Source organism: Arachis hypogaea, chromosome 16 (genome assembly GCF_003086295.3).
Source record: "Arachis hypogaea cultivar Tifrunner chromosome 16, arahy.Tifrunner.gnm2.J5K5, whole genome shotgun sequence".
NCBI classification, from domain to species: Eukaryota; Viridiplantae; Streptophyta; class Magnoliopsida; order Fabales; family Fabaceae; genus Arachis; species Arachis hypogaea.
Genome location: NC_092051.1, coordinates 30,151,975 through 30,170,780, shown reverse-complemented (window position 1 = coordinate 30,170,780; position 18,806 = coordinate 30,151,975). Strand labels below are relative to the sequence as shown.

The following is an 18,806-nucleotide window of genomic DNA, read 5'->3' as shown; positions in this document are numbered from 1 at the left end:
TAAAAGAGAATAATACTATTTATCTAATTATATCCAAGCAGATCGCACAATCTCTCTCTCTCTCTAAACCCTAAACCCTAAACCCTAGTTCCTCGTATATTTAGAAATTTTTGTGTTGTTTCTATTCTAACATATGAATTTCATTATTATTATTTTTTTAGATTGAGTTAGATGTTAGACAGGTATTTATTGGTATATAAAAGAGAATAATACTATTTATCTAATTATATCCAAGCAGATCGCACAATCTCTCTCTCTCTCTCTCTCTCTCTCTCTCTCTCTCTCTCTCTCTCTCTCTCTCTCTCTCTCTCTCTCTCTCTCTCTCTCTCTCTCTCTCTCTCTCTCTCTCTCGTTTTGACCATTATAACCAAGGTTAGTTATTTGCAGCATATTCACATGCCTTTGTTGTATAATTTATTTTTTATTTTTATATAAATATTTTGTTATACTAAAAAGTTGAATTCAGTCTTCTCATTTAGCCATTTAGGCACTTCTGCTTTCTGCTAATATTTGTGTAGGTGTGGCTTACTAGAGAAATAGATTTGATCGAAAATGACATTCACTTGGATTCCAGCTGTGGTTATTCTTTTACCTAAAAGGCAAGTACAGCGAGATTATCAGATTATCCATTAACTCATATATAGCTTAAGGGTAATTCCATAATTTAATTATATTTGTTTATTTGGCAAACCCTAAATCCAAATATCTCCTGGTGCGTCAAAAAAAGTGAGATCGCTCGTTTTAAGAGTGGAGCCTAAATTGTTTGTTATTGAGAAGTGTAAAAGGGTCAACATTTTTTTTTTCTTATGAGGATAAAATACGTACAAGCTGCTTCATTAATAGTTTAGAAATATTGTATTGATTTCCGAAAGCCCCCGGAAATGGAAATGGAAATGTAGTGCTTGCCTTACTGATAGCATTAGTAGCTTTTGTATGTGCTGTAATCTTGGTATATAGTGATATCGACATTAACAGAATTTTTTGTGGTGTCCCATTGGGATAATGCTAGTAGCTTTATCAATTGGAATTTATGGCTAGTGTTATGGTTAACGATTTGGATGGAATCCGTGATGCATTTGCATTTGAGAGTTGCAAGTATACGATGGACATTTCCATTACACAAATAATTTTTCCTATATATTCTCAATACAACAATTTCATTTGATCATTTATTAGAAGCCGGGTTAACTTCGTAGAAAACACTAACCTTAAAAGAAACGCTAAATAATCTACAATAGATGAGGATCTAAATCATGAATTTTCCTCATTAAGAATAAAACAAACAACATTGAAGCAAAGCGCCTTTTGCGAATACTTTGGTTTTATTCTGGCACGTTAGGGTCCCCTAAAATAATGATGATAATAGTATAAAAATGAATAGATGATTTTCTTGGGGTGACAATAATTGTAGCTTGAAAATACGTTTCAAGAAACTTATACCTAAATCCAATATAAAAAAGTAAATGAACCACTAAAAGAATGTAGTACAATCAAATCAATAATGTTTACTCAATATACATTACATGTGTCACTGCATTCCACCAGATCACCACCAGCACCTCTAAATTCGAATAAACATTGGCATAGAAAAAGTAAAGACCAAAACTATATTTTATAAAACAGAGGAAACGGACCTCTAAAATTCATGCACGCAAATATACAAAATACACAACAAAGAATAATAACACCCAAAAATCACAAATTTACTTCTGAATGAGCATGCTAATCATGAGAGGCATCAATGGCTTTGCCTGTCCTCGCTTGTGAGATTCTATTCGCATAAATAGTGACCAACTTCAACTGTGTGCTGTTAAGCCCTTGCAAATATGGCAAGAATGCTTTCCCAAGCATGATATAGATGTCCACAAGACAGAAAACAACGGTCTGTAACCATCCACCACACAAACGGATGGAGAAAAATGAGGAAGTTTAGAAAAGGGGGAAAAAGGAACAAGCATAAAACCAGCCTACAATTTTTAGCAATAGAAACAATACACCAATCTTCTCATTCAAAGAAAATATTTTGATTCAGTCAATCAATTTCATAATCCTTTTAGTGGTGTATATTATGATATTATTGGTTAAAAGAACAAAATCATATTCAGTATCTGAACTGAAGCGTGTTTATGAAATTGATTAAAGAGGGTAATGAGTGCCAATGGTAAGGAAGGAGCAAAGCAAGTTTAAGTGACACAAACATCAAACATCAACATCACTAGACAAGGAGTTTAAACATGAAAAAGGGACTAATTACTAGCAATTGATTCCCTTGAATGGTTTTGTTTATGCAAGTATGCTTGGAAGTAAGAACAAATTTCTTTCCCTAAGGGGAAAGAAAGAACAATTTAATTTATGAGGATACGCCAATACCATCCGTGGCATTGGTGACGTGTTTGTGGTCAAGGCCAAGAGTGGCATTGCACTGATGATGAGAGGCACATAAAGGAGTAACTAGTGAAGGTACTTCTACCACAAAAGTAGATACATTGTATACTGGCATCATTGCTTTTTACCCAAAAATATTTTTCTACTAATGATGGAATATAACTATTTTAAGGTGCTAATGATGGAACATAGCTGCATTCATCTGTTACACTGATCTCAGACTGATCGACAAGGAATTTTTTACAGCCTGAATTTTTTGTATATTTAGTAGAGCACAATAAATTATTTCACGCAAAAGACCCTACATACCTTGCGAACATCTGCACTCTGGTTTCCGAAAGCTTCAAAAAGAGCAGGTAGAAATGAAGGTAACTGAGCCATCAGTTCCTCCTGAGACAGCCGGCCAACAAGCTGAAGAAAGAAATCAAATTACGTTAGAATGATCATAAAGCATATTTGAATCTTGTATAAAAAACGCTCCTAAGAATGAAGGGGTCAGAGTTTAAAATATTGGATGTCGTAAGGCTGGGGTACATAAACAAATCATAAGACAATAAAAAGCATGATCCATTAGCATGTGGTTATCACTATCATTAACTGATTGTGATCCTACTTTTTAAGAATCAATACAGAATTCAACCATGCAAAGTATGTATGATAATTCTGAATTCTCATTCAAGGGGTAAAAAAGGAATGGAGAAAAGTGTCCCTGTTAAGGGCCATTTCTGAACAACAATGAAAACTAAGGAAACAACCAAAGAACAAAGGAAATGGCATATTGGCTGAGTGATCGAGGTAACCAGGATGTAAACATGAAAGAATATAATAAATAACTAAACACGGAAATGCAAGGATAAGTTTTATAATCTAATATAGAATATGACACAATAATATGCGGCATTTGTTAAATAGGTCAGGTGACTTGCTAGTGGGTCTGTAGCCTAGCCTGTAGAAAATAAGTTCAGGCTTAGGCCTTTTAAAAGCGTTTGTTAGTTAATAGGTCAGATCCAGGCTCATTCATAATCCTATTTGGCCTGTGACTGTTATATATATATATATATATATAGTACAATTAAAAAGTACAATGAGTGGGGTTTGAACTTTTGAACATCAAGCATAAGGAAACAACGGCTATAATTTAAGTGATTTTTTATTGTTTTTTGGAATCTTTTTTTATTTTTAAATTTCAAGCCTTCTAACAGGTTTCAAACCAGGGTAGAGTTAGACTTAACAACTGGTCAAACTTAATACTTATAAAATAGTCTATAACAGGTTACAAGCCAAGTTGATGACATTGCAGATCTGGCCCATCTCCACCCCTAAATATGCCCTCACACTTTGAAATATTGTTGACTTAATAGGACACTTTTCCAAAACAAAAGAAAAAACAAACCTTTGTCAAGCAATTTATGCAAGTGACAAGAGTTTTCTCATCCTCTGTAACCAGAAGAGGGACTATAACCTGCAAAAATTTAAATTTAGAGCATCAGCTTAAACAAAGCAAAATCCAGCAAATCCGCTTTCTCTCAAAGATAATCACAGGAAGTAAGGACAACCACAAAGCTGGGAGAGAGAAAAAATCAAGAAATACATACACTTAAACATCTGAATGGATCATACTGGGACAAAACAATGTTCAGGCAGTGCTCTGATTCACTTGAGACCTAAATGCAGGATGTAAGGCTGAGCCAAGGAAAAGAAAGGAACTATCGAGAGACAAACTAAGACAGGATAAAGTGTTTACCTTCGGAATTATATCTTTTGTGACATGAAGCAGCTTCTCAATTACAATCTCAACTGAGTTCTCCATTGCATCTTTCTGCAGAAAACAATTTTCATTTAAAAATAAAAACAAATAAAAAATCATAATGATATAAGTGAATGTCCCAGAAACACCTATAACAGGTATCTATAGTTGCAAACACTGATAATATGAGATGATAAAAGAATTATTTGAACAAGAAATTGAAGAAATGAAGTGAAGAAGAAAACCTGATTTTTAAGCATCTCAACTATCAGTGAAAGAGAAAGCTCTCTGATTGAGGAATCTGAATCATCCAGCACCTCAAGAACAACTGTCAAAATCTGATTGAAGTACTGCAAGCACAACACAAAATTATTATCACATAAAAGACAAATCCAAAGATAAATTCGTTGTTGATTAACAGAATTGAATAAATTACAGTTCTTTTGGACATAGAACTTATCTATTCAACAAGATAATGGTTAACTGTTAATATCACACAAGAAACCAGTAAAACTTCACCAGCCAATATGGATGCATTACAAAGCTTTTATTTATGCAATGGGTTGGGTGGGTACAATGCCTAAATTGACCAATATAGAAGAAGTACTTAAAAGTTTTCAAACAAATCATAAGAGTTAGCTGCATTAAAAACATTTTTACAGTTTAACCTTCTTTTTTTTCCGAGAGGTTGTCTGAATTATTACAATAGGAAGATAAACACATAATATTAATACTAACTACTAAATGAAAACATCAGTATCACTGTAAAACAACTTCTATATATGGTTATAGAATTAGGGAATTTAATAGACTACTACTTTTCTTTTCAAACTACTATAGAGACACTCATGATACCAAACATACCTTAGTCCAAACAGAATGATCATTTGTTATAGAAGCGTCAACTAACTGTTGAAGTGCTGTCCGTTTACTTGAAATAGGGCTGCCATCACCCTCGCTGCATATCTACACAAGAGAACAGCTATATATTTTCAATTTTCAGATAATCCAAGAACACAAGCAACAATTAAGCCTTGTCATGTGACATAACCTAAGATATAACTTCAAAAATAAACCAAAAGAAAAAATCAGTCCCAAGCCACATTAAGTTGTCTCCACTTTACTTGAAAACACTTATACCATCTGTTGACTAATTATAACTGCCACTTTCAACAGCTGTCTCAGAAGTCATTATCAAAGTTGACAGATGTATAATTAAGTATCTAAAGATTTTTAATGAATATTGTGTTACTATCTCTAGAATAATGCTATAATTTTACTACATCAAGTTATTGGACTCCCAGTGGGTTAATCATCATGTCTTTAGGGTTTTCTGCATATATTTTACAAACGTATCACAGGAATCTTTTAAGTTAACTTCCTATTTCTTATGTGCATTTTGCTGCTCTTGGAGAATATCTTATAAGTCTCTCAGTCTCAATATATATATACACACATTTCAAATAGTAACATTATAAAGGATATTGATTCTCTAGTAGTTTCAAAACTCACCATATGAAGAATTTGAGGAATGCTGGGTCCTGTGTCAGTCATGGAATTAACCTTTACAGCTTCAGCTAAGTGATGGTTCAGTTCCAATTCAGAAGAATGTTCTTTGTCATGTACATATGCTTCAGCACCATTTAATTGCTCTAATGACACCAGACCATTATCATCAAGATGAGGAATTGAAAGACCCTCATAATTCAAGCTATTGTCCACATGTCCAAGTTGGCTAGTTTGAGAGCCAAAGTTTTGTCCCACTGGATTAACTGCATATGCAAGATCATTAGTTTTTGCACCAACACTCCCACTAGTGGAATCTGTCTCAAGATTCTGACACAAATGTTCCTGAATTTCACCTGAAGCTGTCTGGCCAAGACTGGCTTTAATCAGGGTTGAATCTTGAGAACTCCACTTTCTGCCACTATCACCATCTAAGGAACCAGCAGAATACCTTCCAAGGTATTGAGCTTTTCTAGAGAAACCAACATATCCATCTTCTGAGGATGACCCCACAACATCAGAAGGATCAAAGGAAGACTTAGAACGCCGATCTTTCTTGCTTTGCAGATAATTCATTAGGTCTACTTCAATGCGAGGAGTGTATTGTTTAAGTGCTCGTCTCAAAGAATTTTGTTCTTCAACTGACAAACTAAGTATGAAGTTAAGAACTGCAGTTGAATCAAAGTGGGAGTACACTGATATAATGCATGTAATGGCATTTTCTTTAAGTTTTGTATTTTTATCATAAACCAATGGGGCTAACTTGGCAAGCCATAATTTTAGGATGCCAATATTAGCAGCACCTTCTGGATTCATTGCATGCTTCTTAAAAGAACTGATGGCAAATTCGATAACAGCCAACTTAGCCTTGGGAGACCTTTGTTCATCTAGTGAGCGTAACAATGCAGGTAAGAGTGAATCTATACTGTAAGTTTTGCTAACAACTTCCAAGGTGGTTGAACAAGGCTGTCTAACAAGCTCTTTAGGGTCTATTAAACGTGAAAAGACATGTGGCAATATTCTTTCCATGTAACCCTCAAAAGGCTTTCGGCATGCTGCAACTATATCCGCAAGAGTAGAAAGAGCAGCCTGTGCAACCTTATGATGGGGATCATCTAAATGCTGGAAAAACAACTTCATTACCTTCTCAAAATTTTGGACAACTTCTTGAACCCCCTTTGGACCTAGCTGCAACAAAGAGTGAAGATAATTGAAGGCAGCAACCCTGGCAGACCAGTCAGACCCTGAAGTAAGTCCTTCACTCAAAGCTTCATTAAGAGATGCTGGACCATCTGAATAATTTGACACCTCTCCAAGAGAAAGCTGGTTATCATCAAAACTCCTCCTCCTGCCAGCAGACATACGCCCAGTAACATTCTTTCTCAACAGCGGCCTCTGGAAATTAGGCACATTACTATTATGTGAATCCCTTAAGTTTACATCTCTATATGGAGCATCCAAATAATGCTTATCAGTGTTGGCCTTCATAAATCTCCTAGCCTCTCGAATGTCACTATTGTCATCAAAAGAACGTCTTTCCTGCAATCTTTCAGAAGTCCTTTTACTTGAATATAAAGATAATGATGATAAAGTCTCAGCACTGACATTACTATGATATGAAAACTTGGCAGAATCTTTCGAAGCTTGAATTTGAGTGATTATGTCAGATAAACCAAGACCACCATTTCGATTACTACTTTTATTGACGCCAGAAGTAGTTGATTCTGTTGTTGAAGAGCTTGTCAGATGATTAGACGCAGGAACAGCAGCTGGGAATGGTGGATCACGAGATGATGGAGGGTCAACTCCTGCACTAGGGGCAATAAGAGAAAAATTTATCCACTCAAATAATTTATAGAAACCATCATCAACCGATGAATGGCAAAAAATCCTGAAAACTAAGGTAGAAATAAAAGATTCAACAGGTAAACTTATTTGGTACCTAGATCCAAACTTGATGACCGGAGAGATGAATTATGCTTATCAGACAAATCCAAGCCTCTAAGCATGCTTTCAATAGCAGTGACCTTCTGTTTGCTAGCATGCAATACACTTTCCAAACTGCGTTCATTACCCTTACCAAGTGACTTAGCTTGTGAAAGAAGTATGCCAGAAGAGACAGATGTCCCTGATGATACACTTGAACTTCTATCCATTGCGACAATAGCAGAAGTTCCATAACCAGGTACATTAGAGGAAGCAGAGGCTTGACTTGGTAAAGTCATCAGTGCGCCTTTATCACGAATGGAAGGGGAAGCATGTCGCCTATGTATTCCTCCATCCTCTTCATTTATTAACTGTAATTTTTGTCATTTTAAAGGTTACTTAAACAACATAATATAGGAACCAGTAACACCATCCAAATCTTAACTACATACCCTCTGGATTACAGGGTCAAAGGATGAGAATAAACGTCGAGAACGCTCTGGCCAAGTTTTTGCAAACATTCTGTAGCATATCCTTGCTGTAGATCGTACCTATCAAGCCTCATCGAAATCATTCTCAAATACGCATAAATTGACATGAATAAAGAGGTCACATAACAATGTCCTGTAATGAATATGCAAGTAATCTTCTGTCTAAAACCAATGAAGTTTGATAAACAAATATAAAATGGTTTAACGCATATTTGCAAGACATTTATCAAACATGTTACCAACTACCGAGCATGAACTATGACACAACTATTTACCAAAAATCAAATAACCTGGAACTATAAAGCTACCTCACTCATTGCATCTGAAACACAACACTTTATCATATCCTCGTATAAATCAGCTGATCGATGTATTTCTGGTGCATCAGGCCAATGTTCTAGGACCAAAAGGGCATATTCACAACACCTGAAATACAAAATATACTGATTGGGAGGGGGAACTAAACTCTCATACACGTCTTTCAAATAGTTTATAATTCATACCTAGCACGAAGAACTGCATTTCGATCATTCTTTGCGCAATCAGCTATACGAGGAAGCACACGAGCAACTTTGCAGTTGCGCAGCATCTATCAAAGAGAAGACAAGCATGAAATGGCATATAGCTCGGAGGTAAGAATATGCATACACAATTAGATATATAACATTACCGTTTTTATGCAATTATCTGCTGACTCTGCAATTACAAGCACAGTAATCACAACCAGCTTGAAAAGGACCTGATTATTATTAGATCAAGAATTAATAAAGATTCTGAAAGTATCAAAATTGTGATAAACTACTGATAATTAAAGAAAACAAGTAGAACTTACTGGTATAAACATTTCAGCACAAGCTTCAAAATCCCCCAAGAGTTCCTTGGATAAAAAGCAAAGTAGATGGCAAGCCTAGAACAAAGCAAATAGCAAAAAACTAAAATCAGGAATGTGGCAAGAACCTGACCGATATACAACGTCCTTGAATGCCAACAAACATATTAAGACAGGATATAAACTTGTCAAAGTAATGAAGGTTAAGCATAATACATAGAAAGCAGGACCACTTTATAGGAGATAGAATTCACCAATCTCTCAAGTTTTATTATAGAAAAAGTTAGTGCACCTGCTTCACAATGCTAGACCTTCTGTCGGACAACTGTGTGCTCAAAGGTCCAACAAGTTGCTTCAAGAGTCCCCGGAAACTTGGATAATCAGCAACACCTGATAAGAAATTGAGTACAAAGATATACTCAACAATCATGATATAGAAAACACAAAATAAAATTGTAGTAGGCTTCATATGTCTGCGAAAATTACAAATGAATAAAACATAAAACCACTATTACTAAAATAATAGTAAAATGTAAGTGAAAAAGCCAATGAAAAACAAAGCAGAGAATTTAAATAAATAATAGCTGTCTAGTTCAATAAAAATCTTGGCTATAATCAATTTAGTTTGAAAGTGCACCCCAATCCTGCCAAAAATTTTTGCCTAACTAAGAGTCTAAGACCCTCAAGATTCGGCCTCTATAAGACTAGTACAGCAGTTGTAGTTTAACTCCCTACTAGACTCAGCAAGTTTTTGATAATGTTTACCAAATATATATCCAAGTTCTGGTACATACTTCTCATAATCTCATAATGAATATATATACTGCAATGGAAAATATATATGTATACACTATAACAGCAAATGTTCTTAACATTCATAATTCTGTGAATAATCCTGAAAAGGAGTTAAGAAGCACCAACCTCCTAGAACAAGACCTTCAACTCTCTGCATAGCAGCAATACGAATTGACCAATCTTTTTCTGGTACAAGAGTAGATGCAATCTTCTCAATTTCCCTGGTTAACTCCTTCTCTGAATATACCTTGATAGGGTCTATAGGCTTCTCAGTAACGTCACCTTCCCCTGGTCATAATCAAATAAAGAACGCAAATTGAAGAATAATAAAGAACGCAAATTGAAGAATTCATGTATTAAATAAAACAAATTTGACTAACAAAAAGGAACAATAAGCTTATATAGCATGCTTGCAAGACTATACACAAATATGAACAATATTCAATGTAGACCGCATGTACACTATTTCATTGACAAAATGAAGAGGAAAATATTTACTATTTGGTAAAAACCAGTCAGATCCCAAGACTAACATCTAACTAGAGGTCAAAGCTGATCATGCTGACTAAATATGTTGAATTGCCGACTGCCCAATGAGACACGCTAAACATCCAAATTTGTATTAACTGATCAACGCACAAAAGGAAAAAATAATTACCTTACCACACCACAGCTAATGCCATTTGGAATAGCACCCTTTATAACCACAAGCTGACAATTTTAACAATCCAATTACGATATGGAAGCTTGTTTTGGTATCAGGATAGAAGGAGATCAAATGACTTTTGAATATGAACTACCATGTGATACCAAAAATAAACATGTCCATAGTAGACATATTACTTAGACATTTTAAAAAAGATTATCCAGCACTGTCACCATTATGCAGCACATCTCTAAATGAATAAACGGGAAACAAAATATAATTGAAGATAAAATTAAAAGGCAAAGTGGCCAAGTGAAAATGATAGTGCTGGTGCAAGTCTGGAAGAACAGAATTTATTATAAGCCATAATCCCATATATAAAATTTCATCAAGACTAAATTAGAATAGAAGAGTTTATGATCCAATAACTGCAAATGTTCTAACCTCCAAATAGAGAGGTCTCCCTTGATGAACTTTTAGCCTTTGGACTACTTTTCTTGGTATTTAAAGGCTTAATTTCCCCAGTGATATAACCACTCGGAACACCATCTGAAGAGCGGACTTTTGGTTGAATTCCCTCTAGCCTGGCATTAATATCTTTTACCTGAAACCACCATGATGCAATGAGTAAGAAAAAGTGAAATTTGAATGTAGTTGACACTAAATCTAAAATGGCCTTCAAACTTCAGAGATCTAAATTCTTGAGCTTGAATGTACGTAAAATATTAAATGACATTATGCGATTCTTTCATAATTACCAAAGATGATGGAAGATTGTGGCGTTGAAGTTCATCACGAAATTGAGGGCCAGCTTGAGCATACATCTCCTGTAAAGCAGATAATAATAATAATAATAATAATAATAATAATAATAATAATAATATTCATATAAATCACTATCTTCATACACAAATTTATCAACAAATTAACCTTGGTTTATTTCAAAATAATATCAATTAAATAAAACAATGAACCAACAATTGAAACAAATATAATTCATTTATTTATTCATATTCATAACTGATAAACAACAGAAAAAATAAAAATACATAAAACACTGTAAAAACTAAAAGGATTTCAAACATTGAATCAGATCAATTCTTAATATTATCCATATGAAAACCACAAGTTTCAGGCTTTGAAAAAATAGTATAACTTTCTTTCATATATATAATATCAAATTTTGATATTGCAATACAGCCAACAGTACACACAGCATGATTCCAATATCAAAAATACCGAATCACATCACTAATTAATCCCACTTCCATTCTCTCATTGTTTATGCTAAAAACAGCAGTGTTTTTGACATACTTCTTTATTTATGGCTAAGCTAGTGATTTAAATTAATCACTGATAAGCAACCTTTATCAGTACCTAAGATAAACTTAATATCCTAATGCCATAACCTAATCCTTTAGCCAATATATACAATATTAAGTTATTTCAAGATAAGGTCTACCTACCTCAATGCACAAAATAGCTGCATCACGAACGGCAGGGTTTGGATCATTGAGCAAATGCAAAACCTGACAATTGATAGTTGTGAAAGGAATTAGTATTTCATCCTAAAAGTATTTTAACAATAAAAACGTACAAGAACTGCCTATCTAAAAAAGTTCAATCAACATACAGGAGGAAGGATGACCCGTTGAAGTGGAAGCTCAGTAGATGAAAATAGATTAATTGCTGATGTAACAGTTCGTGTGAACTCCTCTCTGACTCTCCAACTTCTGTGGGCCCACGCAGAGGATCCTGCTCGTTCAACGATTATTGTAGGAGAAGAAACCTACAGGTGATAAAACTATTTCAATTTCAGAACACATGCAAAACATAACTACTTAGAAGTATCATTTCCAAAATGGAGTTCAGAATAGATCCAAGAACATTTTGCATATTAGTGCAGTGTAAGGAAATCACCCAAATGTCACTCCAATATAAACACTCAAGCTACAATAAATTCATATAGAAATAAAGCCTGACTCCAACAGATTTTCAATGTGAAACTCCCTTTATTTGGTGATATATCACTATCCAGATTTTGCAATTAAACAATAACAATCTGGAAAAAATAGTCATTAGTCCTCTAAAAATATCTCCAGCCTTACTTGTTAATAGGCCTACTCTTATCCATGGACCATTTTAGAAAGGAAAGACAGTTAGCCTAGAACTTTCTATGGTACACAATTATTATTGAATGCATACTCATAAGTTTCAGCAGGTATAAAAACATCCTTATCTCTCATCATGGAGAATAGCATCAGCAGGTCTTTTGAAATACAATCACAACTGCCAGCGGACTTGTCATGAATTGTGGTTTAGGGATGTAGACGCTATGATAGCAGGCTCTAAAAATTATACTTTAAAGGATATTAAGATTTAATTAGCTTGTTCACTGGCAGATGATAATTGCAGGAAGAGTGCATCATATGCTTCCTCTCCTCTAGAATAAAAGCTTGAATGGCGCAGAGAGTCAATTTGTTGGATTTAGAGGCACCACAATTTAAAATGTGAAATATTAAGACATCAGAAGAATAAAATAGAAGGGGAATTAAACCTAAAAACAGAAAGGTTTTTGACACCATGATGATGCCCATGCTCATGCTATCATGATGACTGCATTGCTTTGCACTGACATTACAACATAATACTCTACATCCGCAATACAAATCCCGAAGAGATCTATCTTAAGGCCAAGCAGCAAAGGTCACAACCACGATAAAAAGAATAAGTAAAATAAATTGTGTTGCATAATATAGAATAAGGAAAAACCTAGACAATAAATTAAACCCTAAAGTCTTAACATTCTCCAGACAAAATTCAAAAGAGGTTAAAAATCATCATCCTTAAACAACTATCTATTCTAAATTAACACCTTAACAATCCAAGCAGTTCAGCTCACACTTCACTCTCTCACCACTGGCAATCCAAATGAAATTCTACACTAATTTCTGCAACTAAAGTGAACATGCAAAAATATAAATAGAAACAGGAGTGTGTGTGTGTGTGTGTGTGCGCGCTCGCGCGCGTGTGAGTGTGTGTGTGTGTGTGAGAGAGAGAGAGAGAACCTCCATGAGAGTGAGCAGGAGCCTGCGGGCGGCATCACGAACAGGTTGCTTGGCGTCACCGAGACGATCGACGACGGCCGGGAGTAGGGCGTTAAAATGGAGCTTGAAGTGGTCGCCGGAGAGGACTGCGGCGGAGGCTAGGGACTGAAGAGCGCCCTGTGAGACCCTGAAGTTGTTGTCCTTAAGCAGATCCATGCACGAGTCCACAAGCGACGTAACCTCCGATGACGTCAGCGCCTTCCTTGAAGATTCTAGAACCTGGTGTAGTCTCTCCACTCCCGCCATCCGCTCCTTCGTGTCCTTCGCCCTCGCCAGTTCCAGCGCCTCCTCCATCTCTGTGCTCCGATCTGGTGCAGCACGATGCAGATCTGGTGCACCAATTCAACAAACGAATGTGGAAAAAAGAGGCGCAAAGTGAAGTGAATTGCTAAGGCTTAAGTGAGAGAAAATGTAGAGAGAGGAAGATAGATAGTGCAGCGAGCGATTGAGATTGAGATGAGAATTTTACCGCTAAATGTAGCGGAGCCGTCAAATTCAGAGACGCTTTTGGTGTTTTGTTGCTTTAGAGAGAGAAAAATGATAGCGACGGAGAGAGAGAGAGATTGACGGAGAAGAAGCAGACGACGACGATGAGTGAATTTGAAAACTCTGTTTTGTGGTTGCGGGACGTTGAAATTCTGACCACAGTTTGACTCTTATTTACCATTTATGCCACTGTGTTATTTTGTTTGCTTTTATACGTTGTCTCACTCTCATTTTCTTCACTACCCTTTCACATTTTTTATGCCATGGTCTCTCTCTCTCCGGAAGACTGAGAGAGAGGAGGGGGGGGGGGTGGGGTAAATGGAAGGGCGTGGTGAATGAATTATTTCAAAATCATGGAGTAAATCATAAGATATTTCATTATTTCAAGTTTCCAGTCCATGAAAACAAAAACAAAAAAAAACTATTTCAAGTTTAATAATTATAGCCCATTCTACTGTGCCAATTATTTAGGGTCAAATTTGGTCGAAGTTATTTTTTTATAACAAATTTTAATAAATTTTAGATGTATAAAATAAATCATCTTTTATATTTATATTGTTCGTTAGTGAAAGTAATAGTTGTATAATAATAATAATAATAATAATAATAATAATAATAATAATAATGTCTTCATCACATAAGTCATAAGTGATGATGATAAATAGAGGCAAGAGTAATGTTTGGACGAGGTTAAACTCGAGATTTAAAAGAAAATTAAGTAATAAATTACTATTTTTATCTACAAATATTTAAAATCTTAAAAAATTTATTAAAAATAAAAATAACTTTGTACTAGTTAATAATGAATTTTAATTGACAATAATATTTATACTCTAAAAAATCATCTAAAATTTTTAAATTATTTTTTATAATCTAATATATTTTATTCATAATTTCAATCATTTCCACTATTATTACTTAAATCTTTCTTCATCCAATTCTCATTTTAGTTATTACTGTCGTCATTACCACTATCAGTATCGTTGTCACCAAATATTTTGATTACAAATTACAATCTTTTTTGTTGACCATTTTTCTATACACACACATTTATAACTACAAATCATATTTTCTCTCTTGCAAACAAAAAATCTATTAATTAAAAAAGTAAAGATGATTACTTCTTCTTGTATTTCATTTCATCGATCATAATAATAGGAAATTACATATCATCATCTCCGTAAATTTTTTGGCGATTAAGATAAGGAAGGTAACATTTCTCAACAGTAAAATAAAGTAATTCAGAAATATTGTAAACGTAGCAAAATTCACGATGGATCACCTTAAATTTCTTGACTGATTCTTGCTTTCTCTGTCGATCACAATTTGTATTTGAAAAATCTCTACATCTTCTTTTCTATAAAAGGCTTAATTCTATCGTCATGTCAACTGACGTCTTGTCTTTACTTTCTTTTTTGTTGCCAACTCTCCCACCAAGCACTTATAAGCAACACTAACTGCGTGTCCTTTCGAATGATGATAGATCAATAATTTTAACATTGAGCTTACAAGGGTAGAGCCATTGTTTTCAGGGAGTAGTTATAGTAGGTTGAGAAAGTCTGCGTTAGAGAGTTACAGTAGTGGTAGTGGTGGTGGTGGTAATAGTGATGGTGATAGTACTCGGAATAAGAGTTAGATGAGGAAGAATTTGAATGGGGATAGTGGAAAGGTTGGAGATTATTGATAGAATATGTTAGGATAAGAGATGTAGTTTAGAAATTTTGAATAATTTTTTTAAGATTCGATTATTTTTGTTAATTAAAATCCATTTTTTACTAGTATAAAATTATTTTTATTTTTTTGATATATTTATAAATGTTCTGAAGATTCATAGGTAAAAAAAGGTAGATTATCCAAAAATTAACGTATTTTTTTTTCAAAAATTTTAAATTAAAATAAAATAACACTTAGCTTCGAATGTAAATAAAAAACTAAATTTATTTTCTTTTTTTATTTTAATCCATTTAAAATTATTGTTCTTAATTTAGTTTTTACTATTTAAATTTAATATTAATTTGTAAAAATATATGTAATTAAAGAAAATTAAAAATGTTTATCAAGTAAAAAAAGTGTGTGTAATTTTGTATAAGAATTACTAACCACATTACCACAACCACACTGCATTATTGCATGCATTATTGGTATGTATCACTTTGGAGGGAAAAAAATAGTGTTCAAATATTATTGCATGATTATTATACATCAAATAATTATTTTAATAATGGAGTAAGGGACTAAAAAAATAAAGTGGTACATGTTGTACATTAAATAAATAAGAAAGGGAAATAAATATAAAATAAAGAAATATAATTAGATAACTCTAGTAATAATATTCACTATGATTACTATTTTAATATAATAGAGATGATTAATATATTATTAATATTATATGTTATAGTATATGAAGAGAAAAGAGAAAGAAAAACTTTATGTATTGCACGTAGAGAGAGAAGAAATATTTTTATATTTTATTGTGTGTCAAATGCCTCAACTTATGTTCTTATTTATACATACGCAAGGTTTCACTTTTTCAAATATTGAAAAACATGCACCGTCTATTCTTTAATGTTTGTACTTCCCAAAAGTACTTGATTAGAAGAATAGATTATGCTGAGTAGACACTAAATGGACATCCATATTGTAACACTCCCTTTCTGATGTCTATTTAGGATTATACCTCATTAAAACCTTACTAAAACAAATCCAATGAAAAAAAAATTTAGTGAAGGAAAAAAAGTATAAAATCTTTTGTGATAGAGACTGCCTTATTAAAAACCTTGTTAAGAAAAACCCAATAAAAAAATCTGACTAAGGGAAAAAGAGTACAGTCTCCCCCTATTGTCGACATTATTTAATATCTCGAAATCGGCGCATCCCAATCTGATGTACCAATCTTTCAAAAGAGGATTTTGAGAGTGACTTGTAAATAAATCTGCCAAATTATCACTTGAGCGGATTTGTTGGACATCAATTGTCCCTTGATTTTGAAGATCATGAGTGAAGAAGAATTTTGGTGAAATATACTTTGTTTTATCACCTTTGATGTATCCACCCTTAAGTTGAGCAATGCATGCTGTGTTATCTTCACAGGACAGATGGAGCTATCTTCTGTTCAATCAGTCCACATGATGACAGAATATATTGGATCAAACTCATAAGCCAAAAACACTCGCGACTTGCTTCATGTATCGCTAGTATTTCGGCATGATTAGAGGAGGATGCTACTATCGTCTGTTTCGTGGACCTCCATGATATAGCCAGTGACGGATCCAGAAAACTTTGGTAGTGGGGGCAAAATTTATATAACATGATAATAATTTTTATAATAAAAATAATATGTGTATATAAAAAATTAAATATTAAATTATCTATTAACCACTATATATCTATGTATAAATACATGTATTATTTAATTTATTTTCAAGGTGTATTTTATATTTTAATATATATTTTATACAGATAATTATTTTTTATGTACATATAGCATGATTATTGTTATGATTATATTTTGTTATTGTAAAATATGATTAGCCTTCAAAATATCTAATATACAAATTAAAACACTAAAATAGTAATTTAAATAATAATATATAATTTAAAATTCTATTCTTTTAGGTTTTATATTTTAAAAAAATTAAGTAATTTTTCTCTTAACACTACCATCAAAATTTCTCTCTTTCCATATATATTACTAAACAATTATTTAAAAATTTACTTCCCAATACAATTAGAAATCGACTCTTATTGATATTCATAGTTAAAAAAGTTCTTTCAATTAATATAGTTGCTACGCAAAAATTAAAGCTAATTTGAAAAGAAGATAAATAATATTATTTTGAGTTGATTTTTAAAAAAGAATGCTAATTTTGTTTAAATATGAGAATTGATCATTCTAACGAATATCTAATATAAAATTTTTAAATTGACGATTAAGTACCAAAAGTTGAGTAAAAAATTATTGTGGGGTCAAATTTAATAATCTAATGGGAGCAAATAAATATTATTATCATATAATACTAAAAAAAATTTCAAATTGTAGCGGGGGCGCTTGCCCCACACCACTGCATTTATATTCGTCCCTGGATATAGCTGTACCACCATATGTGAATAGGTATCCTGTTTGAGATCTCCCTTTATTAGGATCAGACAAATATCCTGCATCTGCATAGCCAACTAGTTGTGACTTAGATCCATAGGGATAAAACAATCCCATATCAACCGTTTCATGGAGATATCGAAAAATTTATTTGATTACATTCCAATGTCTTTTGGTTGGAGAGAAACTATACCTTGCTAGTAAATTTACAGCAAATAATATGTCAGGTCGTGTATTATTAGCAAGGTACATTAGCACTCTAATGGCACTAAGATATGGTACTTCAAGACCAATGATATCTTTATTTTCTTCTTTAGGACAGAATTGATCATTTTCCACATCCAAAGATCTTACGATCATTAGGATACTTAATGGATATGACTTATCCATATAAAATCTCTTCAAGATCTTTTTTGTGTATGTTGTTTGATGAAAAAAATCCCATTTTTTGTATGCTCGATCTGCAGGTCGAGACAAAATTTAGTCTTTCCAAGATCTTTTATCTCAAACTCTTCTTTTAGAGTTTTTATAATTGTTGGAATCTCTTCAGGAGTTCCAATGATATTTAAATCATCAACGTACACAACAATTATAATGAATCCAGATGTAGATTTCTTTATTAAAGCACATGGGCAGATATCATCATTCTTAAATCCGTTTTTGGCCAAATACTCAGTAAGGCGATTATACCACATTCGTCCAGATTGCTTTAGACCATATAAATATCTTTGCAATTTGATTGAGTATAACCCTTGTGAATATTAATTGGATGATTTAGGCTGTTACCACATC

At 33.4% G+C, this 18,806-nt stretch overlaps 1 protein-coding gene across 4 annotated transcripts; it reads right to left on the bottom strand.

Moving 5' to 3' along the window:
- Positions 1 to 1,482: 1,482 nt before the first annotated feature.
- LOC112758863 (CLIP-associated protein) lies at positions 1,483 to 14,290 on the bottom strand. Of its 4 annotated transcripts, XM_072220179.1 has the most exons (23): positions 13,902 to 14,290; positions 13,394 to 13,761; positions 11,959 to 12,114; positions 11,792 to 11,854; positions 11,084 to 11,152; positions 10,770 to 10,929; positions 9,806 to 9,967; positions 9,177 to 9,274; positions 8,888 to 8,962; positions 8,726 to 8,794; positions 8,559 to 8,644; positions 8,364 to 8,481; positions 8,017 to 8,115; positions 7,581 to 7,935; positions 5,995 to 7,446; positions 5,645 to 5,904; positions 4,997 to 5,098; positions 4,378 to 4,482; positions 4,130 to 4,204; positions 3,981 to 4,049; positions 3,779 to 3,847; positions 2,695 to 2,796; positions 1,483 to 1,884 (listed from the first exon to the last, which is right to left on the bottom strand). In XM_072220179.1, exons 2-23 carry the CDS (start codon positions 13,724 to 13,726, stop codon positions 1,723 to 1,725), a joined length of 4,239 nt encoding a protein of 1,412 aa, XP_072076280.1. In that variant the 5' UTR covers positions 13,727 to 13,761; positions 13,902 to 14,290; the 3' UTR covers positions 1,483 to 1,722. The 4 variants fall into 4 exon arrangements, with proteins under 4 accessions (XP_072076280.1, XP_025663432.1, XP_029149820.1 ...); XM_025807647.3 differs by having other exon boundaries at positions 5,645 to 7,446; XM_029293987.2 differs by lacking the exon at positions 13,902 to 14,290 and having other exon boundaries at positions 13,394 to 13,879.
- Positions 14,291 to 18,806: the final 4,516 nt, after the last annotated feature.